The sequence below is a fragment of the Eublepharis macularius genome, chromosome 7 (genome assembly GCF_028583425.1).
Source record: "Eublepharis macularius isolate TG4126 chromosome 7, MPM_Emac_v1.0, whole genome shotgun sequence".
In the NCBI taxonomy this organism is placed as follows: Eukaryota; Metazoa; Chordata; class Lepidosauria; order Squamata; family Eublepharidae; genus Eublepharis; species Eublepharis macularius.
The window spans coordinates 120232446-120259434 of NC_072796.1; the positions used below are offsets into that span (position 1 = coordinate 120232446).

Here is a 26989-nt window from a genome sequence, read left to right on the forward strand (position 1 = left end):
TTAGAAATCGATCTGCACCCCCGTTAGGAGAAAAGTGTAAATAAATAAATAAATAAATCATTGTTTGCTTGCAAAGTAACTGTAAAACAGATCTCAGTTTGAAATGGGGAGGGCATATTTTATTGAGTAGTTTTAAACTAATTATTTTGTTAATCACCTGGTTACTTTGCCTTAGTTCTCCATAGATGGCTATAGCCTTTGCAGGCGGGGGTGGGGGTGAGCAGGGGAGAATCTTTTTTGCAGTTTCCTGGTGCAAAAGATAGTAATTGCACTATATGTGGTATCCACTCCACATGTTTCTTTTCTTTCCCAGGGCTTGTTTTTTACTAACATTATTTTGCCTACGTGACATTCAGTAAAACCAACAAAGAAATAGCTTCTGCACCATGAAAATGCAAACCATCCAAAACAAAAGGCAAACAAGCAATATGCAACTATTCTGTTCGAGAAGGAAAATCTCCTCTTATATCATGGCCTGAGATGAAAACCAAGCAAAATAGCAGTGATTATTTTATTAATTAGTTTAAAACAGCTAAACATCATCTTACTCGCACTTTCAAACTGAGCTCCCTTTCCTGATTTTCTAATAGCTTTCCTTCTTTTAAAAATGTCTTCCTCTTTATCCCCCAACATTTTAGGGCTCCATCTTTTCTTTCTTAACGCTCCATTAACATATCAAAAGAAGAAAATAACTTACTGTGTTTCGATATGGTAGAATGGCAGCAAGAAGGAAGGGACTACTGGACCAAGGAAGCCCAAGAAGCTTCTCGCGTCAGTTCAATTGTTCTTAGGGTTGCCATCTTTGGGATGGGAAATTCATGGGGATTTGTGGGCGGAGCCAAAGGACAGTTCTCAGCAGTGTATAATACCATGGAATCCATTCTCCAAAGTAGTCATTGATTTTTGCACCCTGGAGATTTAGGGTTGCCAGGTCCCCTGGCCCTCCCAGCAGGAGGGGGGGGGTGACCTGACACTCACCTTTAGGGAGTGCTTGAGTGTGCATGCTCTGGGTTCTATGCAATGACATCGTTTCTGGTTGTGATGTCATTGTGCACGCTGTGGGAGTGCTCCCCCCCTCTTCTGTTCCTGCTCCCGTTTGGGGCCCAAATCAGCTCGGTGTAACACACGGGAGGACTCCTGCAGCCTGTGCAATGAGGTCATTCCCGGGAGTGATGTCATTGCACTGAGCTGGAGCATGCCCTGGGAGGCCCATTCCTACCCTTTCCCCCCCCCCCCACTAGCCAGAAGAGCTACCAAGAGACTAGCAACCCTATGGAGATCAGTTGTAATTTCAGGAGATTTCCATGCTCCACCTGGAGGTTAACAACCCTAATAGTCCTTCCTACTAAGGCCTTGTTGCTTTGCAGCAGCTTATGATAGACAAGCCAAGCCTCTATTTAAGTAATAGATGAATTTCCAGTCCTAGCCTTGCCTACCAACCTCCCCAGCTTCCTCTCCTCCTCTTTTCCCCTTGACAGCTGAAGTGCTGAGAAGGTCTTATTTTTAACTGGTTGTCACTTTTTGTGTTTAAGGGCTTGGTTCCAGTTTAGAATCATGGCAACTGAGAGATTTCACCCTGAATTCCAGTACACTGGGGGAACCCCCCCCCCCCAACTCCCAATTTTTAGGTCTGGGTTCAGTTCAACCTACCTTGAGCTATCCTGAATCAACTTTGTGGAATAAGCCACAGTTATAACAGGGGAACATATGGTTGCCAACATCCAGGTGGTGGCTGGAGGCCTCCCAGAATTACAATTGATCTCCTGGCCATATAGATCAGTCCTCTTGGAGAAAATGGCTGATTTGGAGGGTAGATTCTATGCCATTCTTCCCTGCTGAGGTACCCCCATCTCCAAACTCCACTCTCTCTAGGCTCCACCACCAAAATCTCCAGGATTTCCCAATCAGGAGCTGGCAACTTAGGGGAGAGGGAGGGGAAAGTTCTCTCTATTCAGTTTCTGCATTGCCATGAATCATGATGTTTTCTTTAAGTATGAATAGGATTGCAACCTAACCTTCTCTGGATTGTGATCTACACATACACATATAACTGGTTAGCATACATGAATTTGTTCTGTTTTACCTGTGCACTTTTGTTGCTGTGTCGAACATTTTGGGTAACTTTCAATATACTTTTGTTGCTGCATCTTTTTTTTTTCACTTTTATGATGTAATAATCTTACCTTCACAGTTGTGCCTTAACTACAATTTGCTTTCTAGCCATTGTCATGAGATCTCTTCTAATAAATGCTACAAGCAGCCATCGACACCCAATTTGGTAATCTGCTTTGCATTCTGTTTAGCAAAATAAATGTATATTAAATTGATCTTAATCTTATCAGCACAGCTCTTAGCCCTAGCAAGCATTATTTGGAGAAATGTTTTGCAGTATGCTTACAGACATTTGGGAAGCCGAGACTGTAGAGTTGTTGGCTTGTCGGGCTAACTCTGTGGAGACCAAGGTTCAATGCACTCTTCAGTGAAACTCAGTGGGTAATCTGGGGCAGGGCCAGTCACTCTATCCCTGCCTGATCTGTTTCACAGGTCTCTTATAAGGATAAAATGAAGGCAGAGAGAAACACATTTGCTAACCTGAGCTACTTGAAGGAAGGGAGAGGATAACTATGTGATACTTCCTCCCCTTCTAATCATTGCATGCCCCCACACACCTTTAAATTACTATGGATCATAAAATTATAGAATCGTAGAACTGGAAAGGACTCCCAAGGGATCTAGTCCAACCCCCTGCACAATGCAGGAAATTCAATCACAGATACCACCCCACCCACCCCCATTCCCCAGGGACCCCCACTCGATGCCCAAAGGATGGCAAAAAACTTCCTGGATCCTTTGGAAATCTGGCCTGGAAGAAAATTGCTTCCTGACCCTGAAGTGGCAATTGGCATTACCTTGGGTGCGTTACCCTGAGATGTTTAGCAGCATACTGAATTCCTTGGTGACTTTCCTTGTTTTTGTCAGTACCTGGTTTACTTCTTTCTTCAAGATCTGAAATTTTTAAAAATTAATTTAACCTTCCTCCAAGTCATTCCTAGCAGAATGTGTGTAATGGGCTTGGAAACACAAATTGTACAATACTTGTAATTTCAGCATTGAGCTCCAAAGTAAAGCATGTACACAATCCATCGTTGTGCAGAAGGGTTTGCATACACCTCTGTTCAGCCTTGATCAGCTTCACATATGGGCATCACAGCTACTACTGTGTACCCTGGGAGAATAGTAACTAACCCGCTGTTCTTCTTCCTAAGTTCTACTTACTTGAGCTTGTAGCTCACAATTTTTTACTTCTGTTTCAGAATCTGAGCATTTGAAACTGGATTACAAAATGGGAAGCATAATTCATAAATTTGTTGAATGGCTTCCACCCAACAAGGTGGTTGCAGAGCAAAATGCTCCAAGTGATTCAAACAAGTGGGAAAAAATCCTCACATCAAGTTTAATAAACTTATGAATAGCTGAACAACTAACTAACTCATTCCCCTCTCTTTAACATGGGTTCCTTAAAGGCTGAACTAGGTGAGATGGCATTTTCCAGCCTGCCCTAGAGACATGCTTCCATTTTATAGCAATGAGTTCCCACCGGGGAACTCCTTGTAACAGCATTGCAGTGGCCTGATTCTGGTTGGATCCACTTTGTTGCAGGGGGAAGAAACTCCTGCCCCCTCCCAACCATTTTCCTAGCCCAACATGGTACCAGGGCATATGGACAAATAGCACCCACAAGCTCCATTTTGGGTCAGAAAATCAATGCAAGGGGAAGGTAGGGACCCCACCTGTCTCTTGTGCTACAGGAGTCTCAACCAGAATTGGACCTTTGCAGCTCTGTTAAAAGCACCCCACCCCCACCCGGGACTCACAGCAACAAAATAGCAATGGGATCCCAGGGCAGACTAAATCCTATTGGGGAAAGAGACAAAAATTCAAAGCCTATAGCTGGAGATGAGAACACTGAAGATTTGTGGAGAGTGGCACATATGCTAGGAAACATTCACTCACAGGTAATTACAGAAACAAAAACCTCAGGGCATATAACTCATGGTTTCCAATGTCTCTACACTAATGTGCAGAGTATGGGAAACAAGCAGGAGGAACTTGAAGTCTTAATACAGGAAGGGGACTATGACATAATAGGCATAACTGAAACTTGGTGCAAAGACACTCAGAATTGGAATACTAGGATTGAGGGATACAATGTGTTTAAAAGGGAGTGACAAATAAGGAAGGGGGAGCAGTATCATTATATGTAAAGGAGGTACATACTTATGAGGAAATACATGTAGCTGAACATGGACATTCAGTTGAGAGTCTCTGGGTAAAAATAAAAGAAGTAAAAATGATAGTGACATTATGGTGGGCATCTGTTATAGAACGCCAAGCCAGGCAGAGGACTTGGATAGGACACTCCTAGAACAAATTACAAAGTTCTCCAAGAGACAGGACACAGTGGTCATGGAAGATTTCAATTACCCTGGTAATTTTGGGAAGTCTATACTAAAAATGAAAGGTCAAATAAATTCCTGATTTGTCATGCTGACAGCTTCAGTTTTTAGAAAGTGGAGAGGGAAACAAGGGGACCTGCTATCTTAGACTTGATTCTCACCAAAAGGGAAGAACTGGTTGACAAGATGAAAGCAGTAGGCACCCTGGGTAGCAGTGACCATGTAATTTTTGAATTTATAGTCGTGGGGAAGGGAAAAGCTGTATGTAGTCAGACGTATAGGTTGGACTTCAGAAAAGCAAATTTTAACAAACTGAAAGCTATGCTGGGTAGAATCCCATGGCCATACATACGTAAGGAGAAAGGAGTTCAAGAGGGGTGGGAGTTTCTTAAAGGCAAAGTATTGAAGGCACAATCACAAAGGATTCCTACGAGAAGGAAAAACGGGAGGAGCTTAAAGAAGCCAAGATGGCTCCATAAACAGCTTTCTAATGAGTTGAGAAACAAGAAGTGGAAGGAGGGAGTTATAACCAAGGATGAATATAAGCAAATAACCAGTTCTTATAGGGAGAGTATTAGAAAAGCTAAAGCTCAGTATGAACTTGGGCTAGAAGAGATGCTAAAAACAACAAAAAAGGGTTCTTTGCTTATGTTCAAAGTAAGAAAAAGAGCAAGGACATGCTTGGCCCATTGCAGAGATAGGGAAGTGAAATTGTAACAGGAGATAAAGAGAGGGCAGAACTGCTCAATTTGTAAAGTATGGGAACGGGAACCCCACAGCACACTCCCACGCACTCCCGGGCACTTCCATATCAAGCCAGGAATGAAGTTATTCCCAGTGCAATGTGGAAGTGTTCCAGCATGCATGTGTGCATGAGGTAAATATTCCCATGACATGCCCCGTGCAATTCCTCCGTCTGCTGGTTTGAGCCCTGAAGGACCAGGCAACCCTACTTAGAATGGTGGGATTTGGGGAGGGGAAGAACTTTCATGGGGTATAATGCCATAGAGTCCACCCTCCAAAGCAGCCATTTTCTCCAGAGGAACTGATCTCTGTGGTCTCAAGATCAGCTGTAATTCTAGGAGATCTTCAGACCCCACCTGGAGTTTGCAACCTGAGCTCCCAGCCTGGAGCAGTAGCTTACAATGCAATGCTAAGTAGAATAACATCCTTCCACGTCTACTGAAATTGATTGTCTTAGAAGAGTGTAACTCTGTTTAGGATTGCACTGGTAAAGAACAATGGCAACCAGTTCTATTCAGAATCCTACGCAAGACTACACATACTCCCAGGAAACTGTTCTTAGCACTGCACTGTTAGTCCATCCATACTTATTGCATCCTGCACACCAAAATGTGCCAAGAGGTGTAGACCTTGTCCCCTGGCGCCATTCAGTATGCTGGTTCATGCATCAAAGCCCAACACTGAAAGTGTTCCCTCCCCAGTGCCTGGGGCCAGTCAGATGCTAGAAGCTGCTTTGATTACCTCTCATAAGCCTGACAGAAAAGCAGCACATAAATATTTCAAATAAATAAATAAATCTGCAGTAACCCTGCCAACCTCTGCTTAAGTTCTAATCATAGTCTCTGCAAGGACTCGGCCTCATTAAATTACCTCCTCCCTTTACATGCAGTGTGAAGGAGGCAAAAAAAGCCATTTCTCCTGTTGATTTGGAAAAAAAACACTCCCAAATTCTTTCTCAGCTGTGATGCGGTCAACAACCTCCACAAACTGCCATATGAAAACAAGGGAGGGTGATGATGGAGTGCTGAGCAGGCAGGAAAGCTCAAAAGAGTTCTCCTTTCCTCTGGACTTATGGACCAGGATGCTGGCCTACAACTTAAACTAGCTGATGGCTGGTGTCTACTTTTTTAAAAGCTGGATGTGAGCAAAATAACAGGCAAGAACCAGGGCTTTTTTTCAGCGGGAACGCAGTGGAACAGAGTTCCGAAACCTCTTGAAAATGGACACATGGCTGGTGGCCCTGCCCCCTGATCTCTGGACAGAGGCATGAAGGGCAATCTGCCTGGATATCAGGGAGCGGGGCCACCAGCCATGTGACTATTTTCGCCAAGGGTGATTTAAACTTTTAAAAACTCCCCCCTAGTTCCAGCTGACCCAAAGTGACATCATTGGTCCTGGAAGCATGCACGCACTTTGCGCGCGCACATGTAGTACCAGGGGCACCACCTCCCGGCAAGTGTCACCCCCTGTGCTGGCAACCCACTGAGTTCCACCACCTCTTTTCCCAGAAAAAAAGCCCTGACAACAACTGTTCATCTTTGAAGACCTTGTATCTGTTTATATGTTTATAAGTGCCCCCGTCCCATGCTTAGAATTTGAACATTGAATTTCATCACAAAAAGATGAGTTAGAAGAGCATTCATTGACCCACAATGCAGGTAATTACAGATCTGTCAGAATTTCCATTATGAACTCCGCTTAGCGTCGAGGGCTCTGCGCTTCCATCATCTCACCAAATGTCAGACTGAAAGCTGGCATGCCGATTAGCAGCCTGCATGCAAATTTGTTTACACAAAATATTTAAATCTGTTCAGCTGCTTTTGATTTAGCGATCAGCCAGAAACTTCAAACTTCCAGGCTTTTTTTTTTTAATGGGATTCTGCCAAATTCCACATCAAGGTACAACAATCTGTAAGTGCCTAATAATAAAAACTGATCTCATTTTGCTTCACATTCTCTCTCTCTTCCCCCTCTACCGTTCTTGGATTTTGCATAATCAAAATAATACTTGAAAGATCAATTATTTGGAGCTTGTACGGAGTCTCAATTTAGCTGAGGAATGCAATCTGGGAATGCCTTTCAGTAACTGAAGAACAAGACTATATTTATTTCCTGATTTGATGAGAAAGTTAGTATCAGGAGAGATGGTAGCTAAGGTTCACCTAGGGTTGCCAGCCTCCAGGTAGTAGCTGGAGATCTCCCGGAATTACAACCAATCTCCAGCCGACAGACATCAGTTCCCCTGGAGAAAATGCTGCTTTGCAGGGTGGCCCCTATGATATTATACCCCACTGGGGCCCCTCCCCTCCCTAAACCTTACCAACTCCAAGCTCCCCCCACCCAAATCTCCAGGAATATCCCAACCTTGAGCTCTCAATCCTAGATTCACTATAACCTAAAAAACAAAACCCTTTGTAGCCTCACCAGGGAGAAAATGGACACCCCAGTAAACAGCCCTTCAGCTATTTTTGTCAACAAAGCCCCCAAGATGTGTTGAAATGGCTACCGTTTCTTGGGATTCAGCCTATGAAGTGAAAACTGGAACTCAGATGATGCACATTTTAGGGATCATATCATGTTTTTGAAGCACATCATGGAGTGAACATTTTTGTTTTCTTTGCTTTCAGATAGAGGAGCAATGCGTGAGGCAGGCACACGCTCTCTCACACGCAGTCTTCCATGGTTGGCTTGATTGCTAACAATTTTAAGAGGTGATGCTCAGACACGTGTGAGGTCTCAGCACTGCTGGAATCAATGGAAGGTCTTCCATTTATACCAGTCTGACTTCAGTTCTCATTTCCCCCCCTGCAATGTATGCCGTAAAAAGAGGATGAGTTGCTTCGAAAAGGTACCTGCAGAGCAAAATGGCTGTAGATTACTTGAGCATGTGAGCCAACAAAGCACCGAATGCCACGCTGAAAACGAATCCAGTGATTTCCAGCCAATTTGATCTGGAGGGAAATTATTTTTTAACTCCAAATATGACACACTATTTTTTTTAAGTTCAAAAGGACAATGGAAATCATAGAACTCATACTTACACAAGGAGCATTAAATGTCCTCTACTCATTTTCTTTTTTAAAATACGAGCTGAGCCATTGGTATAGATCCTATGAACCACCATTCTTTTATGTCTTTTCCGTCTCTTGCCGATACTCTGCCCCCCAAAGCTGATGCTAGCAGTCCAAGAAGCCTCATGAGCAAAATGCTATAGTAGTAAAGGGAACTGCAGCAAGGAAGGGAAATTGGGTGAAATAGCCCCATCTCCCTCTCCCCTAGTCTGAAGTAGGCAGAAGAGGAAGATAAGAGAATTTCCCTTCTCACCCTCACCCAAGCCTCATAATATTTTGTCCATGTGACTTCCCCCAACTCCCAGGATTGGCTACTGGGGAGGACACAAGGGCTACTAAGGGGAAAAAAGGAAGAAAAATATCTGCTTCCATGAGCATTGATGTTCTCACAGTTTGACGTTCCAAGCAACCCAAGCTATTGGTCCTACCATACAAAGATGGACTGAGTACAGATATTCCTTCAAATGTACAAGAACCCATGAATGACCAGAGGTAGGAAGCAGGGGGTATACAATGCCACTGATTCAGGATGACTTTATACCTCATCTGTTATAGCTCTTCTTTGTCCTTTCACGCTTGAGTACTTCTCAGTCAGTGATTTTCAAAACATGATTTGCTCCAGACGGATGGCTTGAAAACTTACAGGGTAAAAAAAGAACAAAACAGTAATGAAATACTAGCTTCCCTAGTAAAGAGCTATGACCAACTTTCCCTTGCAATGTGTAGCCACAGAGGAGAAAAAGATGTGAGGGCCATACTTTCCTGGCCAAAGATCAGGTGTAGGGATGGATCTCAAAGGAGGGACAACTTTCACAAATTCCCTTCTGCTGCAGACCTCCAGCTCATCCCTCAAGCTGTTCCTGGGGCTTTGGGGCTGCAGTGAAAGCGGAGAGGCAAGCAATACCAGTTCCACTGACAGAAATTACTTCTATCGATGGAGATTTTGCTGTAGGGTTCAACCCCCTGAATCCTAGAACATGACTCAGAATCGTTTGCAAATCGTAGGGATTCTGTGATAGTCAAGTCATTTAGGAAATTGTTCATTGGGGATACAAAGCTTGAAACCATTGTATCCATTCATCCATCCATCCGTGCATCCGTGGGTGCTGCTGTGGCACAGTGGTTAAGTGGTTCGGCTGCAAATCAGCACTCTACTGGTTTGAATCCCACTACTGCCAAGAGCTCAGTAGGTGGCCCGGGGTAAACCATTCCTCTCAGCCCTGGCTCCCCACTGTATTGTGTGGATAATAATAACACTAACTTGTTCACTGCTCTAGGTGAGGCACTAATCTGTCTAGAAGAGCGGTATATAAGAACAATTACTATTATCTTCCCATGCATCCATCCATGCTTCCATCCCTCCATCTATATATTCAGGCTTTTTTTGTAATCTCTCCCCAAGCATATCTTTCTGTTGCTTGATAGATGCAGAGGAGTTAGCCATGTTAGTCTGTAGTAGCAAAATCAAAAAGAGTCCAGTAGCACCTTTAAGACTAACCAACTTTATTGTAGCATAAGCTTTCAAGAATCACAGTTCTCTTCGTCAGATGCGCATCTGACGAAGAGAACTGTGATTCTCGAAAGCTTATGCTACAATAAAGTTGGTTAGTCTTAAAGGTGCTACTGGACTCTTTTTGATCTTTCTGTTGCTTGTAACTTTTAAGTATAAATATCTCTCTTATGGATGTACGTCTGATGACGTCAGCTCTGAATCACAAATACTAAGTCTGGAGGGAAAAAAACTGTTAATGTTTAAGGTGCCACTGGACTTCTCTTGAATTTTGCTTTGAAAGACTAACACGGCATCCCTTCTGGAACTATTATTTTTCATCACTAACTACACAGATGCTGAGTAAAGAATGATGACGTTGATTTCTCAATGTATTTCTTTATCGCATATTTATCCTGTCCTTGCTCTAAGGAGCTCATGGTGGCATCCAAAGGGTTTCTCAAACTTCATCTTCAGCACAGCTCTGAGAGGTGAGTTAGGCAAAGAGTGATTTGCGAAGGGCAGCCAGTAGCAGCTAAGTAGAAATCTGAACTTCGATGGTGGAAATCCAACACTCTCTGTAGCATGATACAGTTTCATACATGGTGCAGCTATATTGTTCCTGCAACAAATGTAAAAGTGGTTGATGACGGAGTGAAAAGAGTGCTGGCCCCTCTCCCTCGGATTCCTCTCTGGTTCTAATCCCTTTCCTTGAAGTTCTCAAATGGTTCCCATTCTCAGTATCTCTGAGCTGGTAAGAAGCAGAAGTATATTCCGCTAATGTAATTAAGGTGGTTGTTGTGGGTTTTCCGGGCTGTATTTAAGCTTAAAAACATTTTAAATGCAAGCTTTAAAGGAGCTTTGTGTAACAGCAGCCTCATTACTTGAGGCAGAACATTTTTATTGCATAACCAAGATTTTAATCAAAAAACACTGAAAACAGGTTGAAACCTGGCAGCAGTTTTGCTAATGTCCTGCCAAGAATGTGCTTTTTAAAAAAGCAGGCACTCTGTGGCCCTACAGATATTAAATAAAAAATTATTCCATTGCCACAGCATTATATTTAGCAAGCCCCCATACTTATGCAGGATATGTAACATCTTCCAATTTCCAGCTATGAGCTCAGGTTGCCAACCATGAGCTGCAGTCCATATCCCTGAGTTCAATGACAAAAATTCCGTTCCGTTTATTGGCTCTGAATCGCTCAGTTGTGGCTCCCTCACTTCAGTTCTTTCCAGTGGAGGCTAATTGTGGCTCCAGGGACTGACTGGTCATTGCAGAGCAGCCAAGTTTGGTGCATTGTTTTATACAGAAAAGTATTCTGTGTACCCATTTGAGAAACAAGGAGGTATCCCTCCCCCAAAAAGAGAGAGAGAGAGAGAGAGAGAATATAGTAATATAATCCAGCAACAACTTTATTGAACGTTTGGAACTGTCTTATACAGTATCACAGGTCTATCACCATTAGTGTTATCTAATCTGGCAGTGGCTCTACAGGGTCTCAAGCAGAGGTATTTTACATCACTTTCTAGCTGCTTCTTTTAATTGGAGATGGGGGAGATCAAACCTGGGACCTTCCGCATGCAGAGCAGATGTGCTACCACTGAGCCACGACCCATATCAATGACTGATGATGGGATGAGCTCCACGGCAGTTATTAAAAGCTGCCCAAGGATCACAACAGTCAAATGTAATCACCTCTAGGGAGACCTTTCCATTTCACTGCACCCAACAGCTTTGTGGGGCAACAGTCAGGTCCCTGGCTGGTGCCTGACCCAGCCTCAATCAGACCCAGCACCTCTCATAAGCTGTTCTGAGAAGGCCTCCTTTGCACTCAGTGCCCTTTCCTTGATCCTCTCCTCTAACTATCCCTGCCAGAAAAAGCAAAAATGGGAGCTTCAGTTTCCATGCCATGCTTGTAGGCTTTCCATGGCATCTCTTTGGCCACTGTGTGCAACATGACGCTGGACTAAATGGACCGTCGGCCTGATCTACTACACCAGCTATTATGTTATGATGATTAAACAAATGCTTATACACTCAATTGTCCCAATCCTGCTTTGCACAGCAGGAAACAGCCCCATAGTAGCTAACCCCACATGGCAAAATGAGAAAGAGGGTGGGTACAGAAAAGTCTCAACTGAGAGCTGGCAGTGTAGGTATGGGCAACTGAATACCCACATCTGATTGGCTAGCCTGAATGAGGCTGCCTGAGTTGGCCACCAATGCCTGCCTACCATTCTTTTAGGGCTGAGTGCACGTCCTGTCATTCTATCCAATGGGAGGATGGGAGAAATGCATTTCTTGCAGTCAGGTCAACAAACGTACTTAGCAATGCTGAAGTCTCAAAGGCTTCAAATGTTTTTAGAAAGTAAACTTAAATGGTTGCTATAGCGAGTTGTCTCTCTAGGAATTTACTTTTCAAAACACGGGATAGAAATTTCAATGGAAAACCTAGTTCTGCAAACATCACTCTCAAGCAGTAGCAAATCTGCTGTCCAAGGTCCTAAAGAGTTTCCCATTGAAATCAATAGGCAGATGATTTATCAAACTATTTAGTCTGAAGAATGAATCACCTATTAGGTGACCTTAAATGAGTGTGTGTGGCAGGGGGATTGTTTTTGTTTGTTTTCTTGACCCCACAGTCTCTTTTGAATCTTAGTTTCATATCCTGTGGCAACTGCAGTACATGTTACATTGGCTCACAATCACGGTGGGCATTTAAACACACTGTTGTGTGACTGCATGCATTTGAATGATTGCTTTCCCTGCTTTGCTCATCGCGAGTTGAGTTCAGTCAACATGACTTCTTTGCCAAGGGGCCAGTCTTTCCAGGAAGCAATGCGGATCACTTCCTTCCAGCAATAAAAACGGGAGGGCTGTCATTTTACTGCCTCCAAACTGCACCTCTGTGTGTCATTTTAAAAATGAGATCCAGTTCCTAGTAAGTTTGTGGGGAAGAGGTTTAATGACAGTTGAAATACACACATTTCAGTGACTGCATGGACACTGAACAGGAAAATATGATGGCAGAGTGGGCATTCTTTGGGTAAGATTTGTTTAATTAATCTGAGCACAAATATTTTCATTACTCTCAGGGGGGTAGATGGCAGAGAATAAGCAGACGGCCTGGGTAGAACCATTTTGAAAATAAAAGTGAAATGCGTGAGATAAAAGGTAACAAAGAGATGCCATTAAAAAGGAATCTGGGTTGTTTCACCAGTCATAGATCTGCAGAAGGTAAAAGAAATTTGGAGCACAGCCACGGGTTGCTATATTGATTTTAGAAGTACCTGTTAAGGAATGTTTAGAACCCATTTCATAAAATCTTATTCTGAACATACATTCAAGCTACCAGCACACAGAAATATGTAAATAAGTAAAGATAGTCCTTACCCTAGTGTTAAAATCCTGTCTCTGGGTGAGACAAGTTAGTGAGCAAAGTACAAACAATTTCTTGTTTTGGTTATTCTAATTAAACAAGTAAGATTTCAACCCTGATTGAATTCCTTCCCAAGGAATGTGTCAGATAAATGGCTCCAGCTTCTCAAATGTTGGTATAAATCATTTGTCATTCAAGCTTGTCACATGTTATCTTCTCTTGGAACATGTGTCATTTTGACAGAGTTTTATCCTAACTTTTGACCTTTTATTCTGTAAACAATTAACAATTATCCTGTAAACGAACAGCATTAAGGGTATTTAAAACCCTCCAATATAGCTGGTCTTTACACGTCTCCCTCTAATGGAGAATGTGTCTCGGATTATTAAATAAAGAATAAACCAATTTTTTTTGTGTATGTGTTTGGTGTCTTGAAATATATGTGGGTAAGTGGTAGTAGGGGACTTATGAATTGACAGCAGAGTACTATTACAAAAATCTCCCCTAACAGTATCAAACAACACAAATCCTATTTGCACACATGAGAAAGGCTCCATTGGATTAAACTATATAGACCACCTCATCCGGCATCTTATTTTACATGGGGACAACATCTAGCAAAATTAACCTTACCCTACATTGATACAAAGACTCACAAATAACATGGATATCATTGTGGGGGGTGGGTTGTATACAAGAAACTGTCCTGCATTGCTGCCTTAGGATAATGCCATCTCCTTTTTGCAGAAATCTTCTCATCGGTTGTACAGCAACTGAGAAAACTGTGTTTTTGTATACATGGAAATCAATGTACTGAACAAAGTGTCCAGCAACGATGGTCTCTATCCATTTCCCTCCTAGGAGATGCCTTGTTCTCATCTTGATCTGCTTTTCTCCAAAGCCCTTCTGTCTGCATTTTTAGCAAAACAGAGTAGAATATCTAATTTCTATCCTTGTTTGTGCAAGGCAACCCAACAATAAATTGGTTTATACTAGGGCTGTACCACATGTTCTTTAACTTCAATTGCGACCTCAAAATCAGCATCTTTGACACATCTGAGCAAATGAACTATATTGTACTCTCTTCATCAAGCATTTACATTGTTTCCATCTTGTGAAATTTTTGGATTTCTTGAAAATATCTTGAAAAGACGGCCGCAACCAAAGCAGGGTCACACCTTTCTTTGAAGTGTAACTCTGCTTGGGATGTCACTGTAAATTGTGCATTTTTCTAAGGGAGGTTTGCATCAAAACTGTGCAACCTGTTTCATGTTTGTTTTCTGAATACCACAGACATTGATTGCAAAGGCATTCAGATTGTTTCCATTCTGATCTTGCACACTCTGTTTTTACTTTTCTTCTTTGCCTTTACTCTTGTCCTGATCACACAATCTGTGTTACTCTGTGTGTTTCTATTTACTCTGCATGCCATTATGTCAAATGTACAATAAGAACATCACCAACATATCATGAGGAATGCCACAGCCAATATTCCTAAACTGTAGTTCATTAGGGAAGAAAATCTGAGAGTGACTGATAAAAAGTGGTATTAAGACAGAAAGTAAAGATGGACAGCTAGTTAGATTCTGCCATCACCTAGATAAGCCAGGCAAACCCAGTCTTGTCAGATCTCAGAAGCTAAGCAGGGTTGACCTTGGTTAGTAATTGGATAGTAGATTAACAAGGAAGATCAAGGCAATGACAAACCACCTCTATTAGTCTCTTGCCTTGAAAACCCCAGCAGGTATCACCATAAGTCAGCTATGACTTGACAGCACTTTCTACCACCAGTTAGATTTTATCCTGTTATAACTGCTCTTTGTGTATCCTTCAGGAATGTAAAAGAAGGAATCTCATGGATTACCTTGAGAAGTTTTCCAGAAGCTTGCCTCCATCTCCTCAACCCTCTCTGTTGTTTATATTGCATATGTTCATCCATTCTTACATATAAGTTGAATCAGGTAAAGGCAATATGAAAACTGATTGAACACCTCTCCACAATGCAATTAGCATTATACTGATCCAAAGAGAAGTCCTGAAGGAGTGCAGGAACATATGCCTAGGTATAGTCACTTACGTATCTTTCAGGTACCATTTTGGGGTTACAAATTCTGTGCTTGGACCATAGATTGGCTGGTTCACTAACTGCATCATCTTTCTTTCGAAACAGAATTTTGCATTAATTTGCAGGAAGAAGTCCTATTCACCCAAGTTTGTTCCCTCCCTTTCTTTCCTCTGACTTTTACTGCCCTCCCTCCCATGTTAGCATTTCTGACATATATAATATTCTTTTTAATCCTTCTGCACCCACACTGATTGACATTTTTGGGTAACAGCTCTTCTCACTGTCATGCCACTGAAACAGGACTGAAGCTGATCAGGCTTCAAGGCACTGGAGGTAGACATAAAATATGCATACGGATGTGTCTACGTAGTTGTGGGTTGATGTGCCCTCTTCCCCACACATGCATAGAGACAAATTCTTCTAGTATCCTGCTGTAGAATATTTTAAAGTTTAGAATGACTGATGAGGCGAACTGCAAATGCAGATCCCACCATTAATGTAAGGTGCTACCTGTTAAAATCATGTTTTAAATATCACTGAGTAGCATTCAAAACGATGCTTGTGATATGTTTGATTGGTGGGATTCTCCAGACCCCTCCCACACCCCCTAAATGAAAGGGGTAACTAGTGTTTGGCAGAATCAATTCCCAAATGCCATCATCACCACCACCCAAGGGCTTGAAGATATCCCCGCAGAAATCTGAGCCAAGCAGAAATTGATTTTTGCACTCAAATTTCAGTTCCATACACTCTGTGGTTCCAAAAACACAATTCTTCATTACTAGCACACATTGTTTTCATACCACTTGAGCCACTATAGAAAACCTGGGAATCATGGTTTGGTGACAGGGAATCTGTCATCAAACCATGAGAATCTGTTTAGAGATCCTTAGATCTGCCCACATAAAACGACAACTGCCAGGTCAGAGGGAGGGACTATTAGACCAGATTTAGCCTACAATGTAGATAGGCCTCTTGCTTCAGTTCAACTTGTAAAATGCAGTAACTGTATTGAAAGACATACCTGTCAATTCAGACGGATATAGGAAACTTCTAGAAGGAGGAACATACATATAGAAAAGAGGGCTGTAGTCTAAGGCAGTGGTTTCAACGAGATGCATTGGTGAAGGGATAGAGACTATAGAGTATACTACTATTTACTGCCTGTTGCCATAAGTACAGTCCCACTAGGTAGTTTCTGTGTTGTTTATCATGTCAGGGTTTGAATTGCTTATGTTCCGCTTCAGTATTGCTTCCACTCTGATTTGGATCCCTGCTTGTTTTTAAATCTCTGCATTCCATACCCAACTGCATTGCTTATTGAATGTTCCGCATGTTTATATTGTAATCCACCTTAAGTCTCAGCAAGAAAGGTGGACTATAAGGAACATAATTAAAAAATAAAATCAATGGTGTTTAATTGTGACAGATGGGTTTTGCAAGGGGAACACAGGAAACTACTTCATACAGATCCAAACAGGGGTCTGTCTTATCCAGTACCGGAGAAGCTAGTATCTCTCCATCAGAGTTATTTTCTAGTATCTGTTGCCTAAGATCTTTTGAACTGGAAATGCTAGGAATTGGACCCCAGATCTTCCACATGCAAAATACATACTCCGCTACTGCCTTTCTCCGCGAGGCTTTAAAAGGGGCCTGCAAGGCTTTTGAAAGAGAAAGAATACGGGCAATAGCTTTGGCAAACAGTTCTTACAGAACTATCGTCTTTTCACTTTGTTTTTCAGTTTCCAGTACCGGGTTATCTGGGAATATGAAGTGCAACTAGAGGTTTTGTTGACATTGTAAGTACATAAATCAAGCTTCTAAAAGGTCACCTGTTTCAGATAGCAGGGACTTCATAGTAAACACTAGGAATACGATCACAGCTACAATGTATAAAGACCCAGATGCTGCAACATGGCTGTACTGTTGAATTACCACGTAGCTCAGGAAACTTAGCGGTAGTTTGTGGGGACCCAAATAGCCCTTACAATCCCAAGGTGCAGTCCACTGCCCCTGGTTGTCAACAACAGAACACATGTCAGTTGTTAGAGCAAGCAAACACTTGTATTGAACCCCCAAGATACGTTAGGAGGAATAAAAAACAAACAAGTGGCAGACCGTATCTACCCGCTCAGCCTTATCGTCACTACTCAGGGAACTGGAGCCTTTTGGGGAGGGATAGGAATCTTTAATGGAGAACTATCAACACAGCAGACTCACAAATGCTTATGATGGAATAAATTTTGCTCGTCTTCGACGTGCCGCTGGACTTTGGATACAAACCCGACATCAGTTTGCAGTGAGCATAGAAAACTGCTCGACATCAAGGCCATTCATCCATCTAAGTCGGTATCATCTTTTATGGCTGGCAGCAGCTCTTCCGAGTCACAGAGAAGGGCCTATCACAAGACGTGTGATCCTATTAACTGGAGATTTGAACCTTCTGCATATAAAACGTGTACCCTACCGCTGAGCTACAGTAGCTCTAGCATAGCCTGAGAGATGAATACTAGTCACCAGAGCCAAATCCCTGTCACACAATGAGATGTCTAAGCCTTGAATCCCCAACACAATCTACAATTTTTTACGGATACCAGCCATTGGTGGTGGTGGTGTGTGTGTGTGTGGGGGGGCGTTTAATAAGAGTTAATGTCTGTTCCACATGTTCGTTATTTCGCTGTCCCTCCCTGAGACTTTCTTAAACCAAGCTTGCCCCCCTCCTTATCAGGCAACACATAGCACTATCCCCTGACTTTCTACAAAAAAGTCCGTAACCATTTCTTCCTATGTTTCATAAAAGAAATAGACCAACAAAAATCATGTATGTATTTTACTTTGAAATAAAGTACCTCTAGGTAAACATGTTTAGGATTTGATTGCACAGCACGAGTAAATGGGTAGTACCTGCCCCTAGTTTCAGCCCGTCTTCCTGAACAGGCACAGCAACCCCCCTGCCATCCTTTCTCTCTTCACCCCCCCCTCTCAAAAACACACAGGCCTCTAGGCTGAAAGTGACCATCTCAGCTAAGTTTGACCCCCTTTGTTTTCGAGACTATTTTAACTTTCTACCCAAGTCTTTGCTGAGCTGCCATTACCTCACACATGGTTGGACCTGGGTTGCCTAAGGGTTCACACGTATGGGCTCACCACTAGAAATGTGTGAATTGAGTTCATGGGGGAGTGTTTGAGTGGCACAGGGGAAAGTTCTGCTCCTGGGGTCAGATCTGTGATGGCCTCTCACACAAATCAAGCGGAGGTCTCGTAGTCTTGGGGTTTCCAGCAACAGGTGCAGCACCCACCCGCCCTTCTCCTCTCTCTTCAGCCTCTTTGCTCTCCCCCCCTCCCTTCCCACTTGGGTTCAACAAGTAATTTCCATTCAATCACCTTCCCCATCACACGTGAGTCAAGAGCACTGGGAGGGGGTGGGAGGTTGTCTATGTGTGTGTAGCACAGGAAAATTCACTTATGCCTTTAATTTCTGTGGGATGCTGCCTCCCCGCGATCCTTAGGTACAAGGCAAGGCTCCCTCCATGTCCCCCTTTTTTTTAACACACACACACACACACACACACACACACACACACACACACACACACACACACACACACACACACGAGACATCCATCAGAGTCAGAGCATCCCTCCACCGAAGCGACAGCGTGTGCGTTTCCCCGACCCTCGCACGCTGTTTGTGTAGCTGCGTTGTGTGTCATTCTAGCAAGCAAGTCACGCACAGGGATCGGGAGAAGCGGGAGCTGGGCGCGCGTGTGTGGAAGGAGGGAGGCGGAGAAAAAGACGGGTTCTCCTCGAGCTTGGCCCAGGGCCGGCCCCACACACCTCCGCGCCCCCCTCCCGCCCGACGGCCCCCCGCTCTCCTGGCCGACTCGCTTCCCCCGGAGAAATCGGGCCAAAGGCCGGCGGCGCAGATTGCGTCAGTGGCCACCCAACGCCCGGAGCGGCTTTCGGTAATTACAGGGCGCATTAACATGCCAGACATGTCCCCTCCCCGGGCCGGCTGGAGGCAGCGGCATGAAGTCAATCCCTCGCCCGCCCGCCCGCCTCCGAGAGGGACCGAACCAGCTGCGGAGGGAAGACAATCGGGCGCTTCATAGGCAAGCCCGGCGCGATCGCTCGGGGAAGAGGAGGAAGAAGCGGGAGGCGGCAGCGGCGCCTTTTCAAAAGAAAAGCCCGAGCCCTCCCGGGGGGACGGAACTCGAGAGTCGCGCAACTCGCCCGGAGAGCTCCCTCTTCCCCGGAGAGAGACCCTGGGGAGGGGATCGCGCGCAGGGGGCCTCTTCCTCGGCTCTTTGGGCACAAGACGGAAAGAGCCGCGCGTCCTGCCTCCATCCTCAAGTGGGCATCCATCTCTCCATCCTCAAGCCCCTGGGGGGGGGGGATTTCTCTTCCACGCTCCACACCCGCGCACCTGCCCAGCCGACGGCTCGCCACAACCTTCGGCCGCCCACCTCCATTCATCAATGCCCCCACCCAGCAAGGGGCGGGAATTCCCCCCCCTTCTTGCCTACTAGAGATGCGAATGGAATTGGGGGGGGGGGACGTGACTGAGTCCCCCAAAGGCGCGCGCCCGCCACTCCAAGCCCCAAACCCTGTAGGGGGGGGAGCGGAGCTTTCCCAACGCCTCTCCGAACTTTCCTTACGAACCGTGTGTGTGTTCGTGTGTGTTGCGTGTCCCCTATTCAGTCCCCTCTCCCAGGGCACATCGAGGTGTTTCTCAGCCCAGAAATCTCCAAGCAGGAGATTTAAAAAGCCACAATCTCCCGTCGCTCTCTTCATCTCGCACCTCCCCTCCCCTCTTTAAATATAGTCACACACACACACAAAAAGGAGGAATCCTCCGGCGGCAATTCTGCCGGAATATCCGCTCGCTAAAGGGCTGGTGAAACCCAACTCACGTCTCGGATGGAGCATACTGCGAGAATATTTATTGGGCACCAGTTTCAGTCACTGCATTGAACGCCAGCCTTGGCAAGCGAATTGCATTTCCTATCGCAGATGGAAAAGAGAGCGAGCGCCCGGGATCCTTCTTTGGGGAAACAAGCCCCCCCCCCGCCCTCTCCACCCCTCTCTCTCCATCGATCGCTTTTTGGAGAAGCGGCCCCCACCAGCTCCTTTGCGGAGATCCAATTCGGAACCGTAAGAACCACAAGCCCCCAAACCTTGAGAAAGGGCAAAGCTGACGAGGCGCCTCTTCGAAACCGAAATGCCCCCCCACACCCCTTCTATTTTCTCTCTCCCCCCTCCCCCCCATTAATGTTCCTTCCCCCGGAGAAGGGGGGGGGGCTGTGCACCCTTTTTGCCCCGCATCCTTACCTTTCACGCAGGACACCATCCAAAAAAAGACGAGATTCCCCAAGGTAAATCCACTTTTAATTCCCATGATCTTGCCCAGGGTGCGCAAGTCCGGGCGCTGGCATGCCCCACATCCCCTTCGCCCCAGATCTGCGGCGGCGGCTCCCTTCGGCCAGGTGGTCCCTTTGCAGTAGAGGCAGCTCCTTTGCATCTTTTTTGCTGGGCGAGAGCGGAGCGAGCTCCCCCCGCCCCCCAATTCGGATCTTCCTGCCTGGCCTCTGCCCCCCCCTCCCCTCCTTGCCTTCCTCCTCCCCGGCTCGGTCCAAGGCGCAGTGGAGGAGTTTGTGCGGAGCTGTGGAGTGTGTGTGCGCGCCTGTGTGTGTGTGTGTGTGTGTGTGTTGATGGTGCGCGGTCACAGCTCCGAGTGAACGGTGTTTCTGGGATACCACGGCAACCTTGACGAGGAGGACTCAACCATCTCTCCGACGGGGGCAGCGAGGCTGTCGGCTCAAGCGAGCGGGCGGGAAAAGGGGCCGCTTCCCGGCTGCCTGCCGCCAGCCGAGCCAGCCCGAGGCTCGCCACCAGCCGCCGTCGCGCGCTCTCCTCTCCCCCGGTTCAAATCCCCAAAGCCCGAGAGCCGCTCCTTGAAATTGACCAGACGCGTCGCGAAATTGACCAGACGCGCAGGCTCTAGCATCCGCTGCTATCCAGGCTCTTCCTTCCTTCCTTCCTTCCTTCCTTCCTTCCTTCCTTCCTTCCTTCCTTCCTTCCTTCCTTCTCTCGCCTCTTTTCAGAACAGTACTTTGGGGGTGGAGATGGGATTCCCCCCCACCTCTTTTTCCCCTTAGGAAAATCAGGTCTAAAGAAATAATTTAAAAATGCACAACAGCCCCGAAGAAACAGCCACCAGCTAATTCGGCGGGTTCTCCATCTCAGTACGGAGGATGGGGAGAAGAGAGAAGCCGGCGACGCTTTGAAGAATCTCCGCCTCGGAGTGTTCAAGCGGTGTGATCGCACACTGCGCGTGTACAGCTTTTCCCCGTTCCCAAGCACATGTCATTTGCTCTCGGAGTGGCGGGATTCCTTTTGGATCCGATCGCTTGCCCGAGCAGCTGTTGCAGGGCGCAGAGTGGTTCCACGGCCAGCCAGTTCAGCCTAAATTTTGCATTAAAAAACAAAAACAAAAAACAAAACCCTTATCTTTCCTAGTTGCCCTCGGTCCCCTCCCCAAGGCCACTGTTGCTTTCGGGATCTCCTTGTGTTTTTTCTTCCCACGGCTCTTCTCTCGACCCTCTCGATGTCTAGATGCAAAGATCGCAGGGATGTTTGTCGTAATTTTGCAAGTAGCCCACAAAGATGTAAATGGTATGTGTTGGGGGGGGGGTGTCTTTAAAACACACACTCCACCAACCTACTGCACAAAATGCAAAGCGGTGCCTAACTAGAAAGGGTTAAGCCCGAGCAAGGAAAGAACACGTGCGCCATCTACCGGTCGCCCTCGGACCGCAGGCATTTGTTTGTCATTTGTTTGTCATTTGTATACGGGGGCTAGGGCTGGTGGGGGGGGTAGTTGCTCTCCAGGACACACAGACAGCCACGTTTTTGTTTCGTTTGTTTTTGTTGTTTTAAAAAATCAGATTTCTTTTCACGGCTCTGCTTCCTCCAGTAGGAAAAGCGACTGTCAAGGGCTGGGGGGGGGGGGGGAGCGGGCGGTCTTGAAAATCCGCATCCCGTTTGCTTTGCACCTGCTTCGTGCTTGAGACGAACGATGAAACGGACCAAGATCCGGAACAAGGGATGCGGTGTGCACACGTGTGAGAAAGAAAGACTGCAAGATTGCCTTCGGTGTGCTAATCGGGAGACGTCATTGCTTTATGTGCGTCTTCTCGAAAGACCCCCAGGCTCGCTCTCTCTGTTCGTTATTTCCTATACTAGAGTGGCTGGCATGGAGTGAGTTAGATGCCTCCTTTGGGGTAGGAGGATTTCCTCCGCCAGAGCATGACGGTAGTAGACCCGCTCTGCTGGGCTGCGAGTAAAACAGGCGACGTGTTAGAGACAAGGGGTTCCTATAGGGCGCCTCTAAGAATCGTGTTTGGAAGATGGATAAAGTGGAGCAGGAGAAATATCGTAGGGATGAAGGCGGCTCAGTTTGGGGAAAGGGGTTTCTTCATGTTTTAGGAGAGCTGGCGAGGGATAGGCCTGTGGGATTGGGACTGAGGAGGTCTGGGTTCGAATCCTCACAGGGTGACTTTGAACCAGGCAATCTCTCTCTCAGCCTAATATACTTAGTGGGGTTGTTGTGAGGAAGAGAGAAAGGTGGACAGAAGAACCATGCATACCATCCCTAGTTTCTTGGAGGAAATGAAATTAAATTCTGCCCTCAAACCATAGCTGGCTTGTGGCGACCCCTGCTGGGGTTTTCAAGGCCAGAGGCTAACAGAGGTGGTTTGCCATTGCCTGCCTCTGCAACCCTGGTCTTCATTGGAGGTCTCCCATCCAATTAGTAACCAAGGCCGACCCTGCTTAGCTTCTGAGATCTGATGAGATCAGGCTCTCCTGGGCTATCCAGTTTAGGCTGGGATAAAACATGCAACAGATTTATTGCCCTTCTTATCCCATTGGCTTAAGATGGGTCCTCTTATATATTTAAAGGAGACTCACTTTATAAATGTCCCCATCTTAGTGTGGGTCAGTTATATGTCTGCTTCATTTGGGGGGGGGGCTTCTTCTTGTGCCTTTAACCACCATTTGGCACAGAGAACATGAGCAGATTTTCCCATTACTAATTTCCTCACTGGAAAACTGTCTGTATGCTTTCCATTACAAAGGAGCAGATTCAGTAAAAATGGAAAATAATCCTAAATATATATGACAAATAATTATGCCACCCTTTGAGCGACCTTGTTGGACTCACACAGCTCTTCCATGCAGCACTGACATGTACACGGGGCGGGGGGGGGGGGGAGCCTAAGCACATGCATACCTGTCTTCTGCAGGTTCACATGCCGGGGCATTGGAATTGATTCCCACTGGGCACTCACACAGCAGCTCTTAAGACTGCTTACCACAATACCTGTGGATGCTGTGAAACTTCTGATGCGTTAACGCATACCAAAAAGGGCCATTGCCAGCCATTTTTGGAGCGAGGAGGCCAGAGGCCTTCATCCTCAGTCAGTACAGAATCAGAAAATCTTAAAGACAATGTAGAAGCTTAAAAAATGAACCCAAGAAGCTGTCTGAACAGATCCATCAGTCTATCAAGGTCAGCATCGCCCGTTCTGAGTGGCAGCAGCTCTCCAGGGTCTCAAGCAGAGGTCTTTCACATCACCTACAACATGATCTTTATTGGCAATGCTGGGGATTTGAACCTGGGACCTTCTTCAGGCCAAGCGGATGATCCACCACTGAGCTACAACCTCTCCCCATGTATCAATCAGTTATATCAATCAGTAGAATGAAATTTAGTTTTAATCAAAATAACCAGGATGGCCAGCGTTCACCAAATTCGAACAGGATTACTTTGCCCTGAATTAGAGTCATTGTATGACTGGTAGGAAAAACTTTCCTCTACTCTTGCGCCTTGAAGAGCAACCAGATTTGCATAAACCTGTTAGGTGAGTTTTGTCATGATGTATTATAACTAGTATCACCTACTAATGTCTGCAGATAAAGCTGCTGGCTGAAAAGTGAGCAATCCTAAATAAGCAGAATGCTATGTGCGTGTCGGTATGTGAAAGAAATGACTTGTTTTTCACAATGAAAAATCTGGGCAAAAGGACCCTAAGGGGGTCAGCTTCCCCTTTCCGCACTGGTATGGGCACTGAAGGGCACCAGGGACAAAAGAGAGCCCCTCGGCACATATACCTCTTTCAGATATTAAGTGCCATATAATGTTAAATAGTATATGATAAAATGCAATATTGTACAGGTACACGTGGGCAAGGTACATGAAGGTATACTTAGAGAGAACATACTGCTTTTTTTTCTTTTCTTTTTAAACATTTTTATTGGATAGGTTGAAAAACATAATCACTTCAATATCTCTTTCTCCTACAAAATACATATTTCATCCCAACCCACCCTTCCCCTCCCCTCCCTTCTGACCTCCAACAGCACTTCTACCCTTTAGTTCACCCAGTATTCCCTCTAGTTCTATTATTTCTCATACTCTTCTAAGCTAAAGTTACAGTCAATATAAAATTCAACAAGTTACATAATGCTCGTCAAAACTTGTCCATGGACCACAGTTGGTTCTTTACGTCCCAGTTCTTTTCCAAATGATCTTTAAATTTTTTCCAGACCATCAAAAAAACCATTTAAACTTTGTTCTTTTAGCTTTCTAGTTGGTTTGTCCATTTCCACCATGTGCAGAAGTTTTTGTATCCATTCATCAATTTCTGGTATCTTATCTTGCTTCCAATATTGCGCATACAGCAGTCTTGCAGCTGTAATCATGTACCATAATAGTGGAGAAAACATCTTGTTTGAGGACTTCCCAAACTGTCAGGGACCTGATTGATCAAGATGGGTAGCTGTTTTAGTCTGTCTGTAGCAGCAGAAAAGAGCAAGAGTCCAGTAGTACCTATAAGAATCACAAAACTTGTGGTAGGGTTTGAACTTTCATGAGCCACAGCCGTGAGCTGTAGCTCATGACAGTTCATACCCTATCACAAATTTTGTGAGTCTTATAGGTGCTACTGGACTCTCGCTCACAGCTCTGGCTCACAAAAGCTCATACCCTCCCACAAATTTTGTTAGTCTTACAGGGACCTGATTGTGAGTCTCTCGTATCCCCAAAGAGAAAAGTCCACCATTTCTGGTCAAGGCTTCCCGGGTTACTTGCAACCACATGCCAGCCAGAACACCAGGAGGCCAAGCTTTTCTCCATCACCTTATCTCTTGATAGTGATAGCCAGGATCATGCCACGGTAGTTGGGTTTGGAACTGTACTTCTCAACTTTTGCTTCGCTTCCAGCATGACTTGTCCGGAGAAAACCTGCCCTTGATTATGAATGCACAGGGCTTCTGAAAAGGCCTTTAGGAAGCCTGTCAAGCCATTTGGGGGTCTAAGTTTTAATTTATAATTTTAACAGATCCTGAAAACCTGCCCCCCAAACATACAGAACTCCCTGCTCTGTGTGCCTGACCGATAGACGCAGGTCTATCAAGATATGAGGACTATCAAATATGCTCCCAGATGGGGTGATAGGGACTACTGAAGTGTTGGACTTAGCACATCTAGTGTCAGAAAAGCTGCTGTAGGCTGGACTCAAAGGGCCATGAGCAGAAGGAACCGTGAGCTGCTAGGGCTGTTCTGCAAATGCATAAGCTTGTGCCGTGTTATGCTCAAGTTTATGTTTCTGCCAGTGCAGTGAGTTGCATAAGCTGTTGCCCCAATGTGTTATAGGTGTCAAGTCAGAGGCCCATCGATGCCAATGCTAATACTGAACCATTGTTTCATTCTGTATTGTTGCTATGATCCATTGCTAATGCTGTACCTTAATGTCATTTTGCAAATACCATAACCATCACTTTCATTTCACAAGCATCCTGAGAACGCAGCTGGCTTATCTTTTTCCTCCTGTCATCCCCTTTGAAGCTTCAAGGAGCAACCTTGCACTGTCTGAAATGTTGCAGTTTAATCATATGCCTTTTGTCCTGTCTAGGCTGATGTATAAACCCTTGAAGAAGATCCCAGAATGTTTCCCGCATAAACCTGTGGTTTTGTTGGGGGTGGAGAGTGATTGGGTTTTTAGAGATGTACTTTCTTCAAGTTCCTATTCCTGTCAAGGAACGTGTATTGCCTAGATGCTTTTCTGCTTCTGAGTAATCCTACGGACATACATATGGAAATGATTTGATTTCTGAATAAAACCATTTAACCAAGAGCTTGGACTTCTCGTTGCAATGGTGCAGGGACCTGTCTACCATATCCTATCATCCATAGTCTGGCAATAGGAATGGGAAGAACATCGCTTGATCTGCTTCTACTTTATCATGGCTAATTCTAGCACGTCCTTCAGTGGGCAGAAGAAAGAAAGGTCAGACATAAGAAGTGCCCTATCAGACCAGACTCATGGTCCATCTAGTCCAACATCCTGTTTCACACAGTGGCCAAGCAGTTGCCCTGGAGGACCGACAAACAAGGCATATTGGCCGAGGCCTTCCCTTGATGCTGCCTCTTAGCACTGCCTCTAGATGTGGAAGTTATCTTTAGTCACCGTGGCCACCAATGGACCTATCCTCCTTGAATATGTGCAATCCCCTTTTAAAGCCCTCTGTGCTAGTGGCCATCTCTCTGTCCACTGGCCAGGAAAACCGTAAAGCAATTACTGGGTGATGAAGTGCAAGATGTGGCTCCAGGAGCACCTTAAAGACAAACCAGATTCCCAGGGCACAAGCTTTCTAGAATCAAAGCTCTCTTTGTCAGAGATATCTCAAAAGCTCATACCCTCAAAAGCTCATACCACA

General features: G+C 45.2%; 1 protein-coding gene across 3 annotated transcripts in view; it reads right to left on the bottom strand.

The window, feature by feature from the left end:
• Positions 1-20606, bottom strand: part of CSMD3 (CUB and Sushi multiple domains 3) — a 922268-nt gene extending 901662 nt beyond the window's left edge. For all 3 annotated transcript variants that reach the window (XM_054984891.1, XM_054984890.1, XM_054984889.1), the window contains exon 1: positions 20540-20606. In XM_054984891.1, the coding sequence (XP_054840866.1) occupies positions 20540-20606 (67 nt within the window). The remainder of the gene's footprint in view (positions 1-20539) is intronic.
• Positions 20607-26989: the final 6383 nt, after the last annotated feature.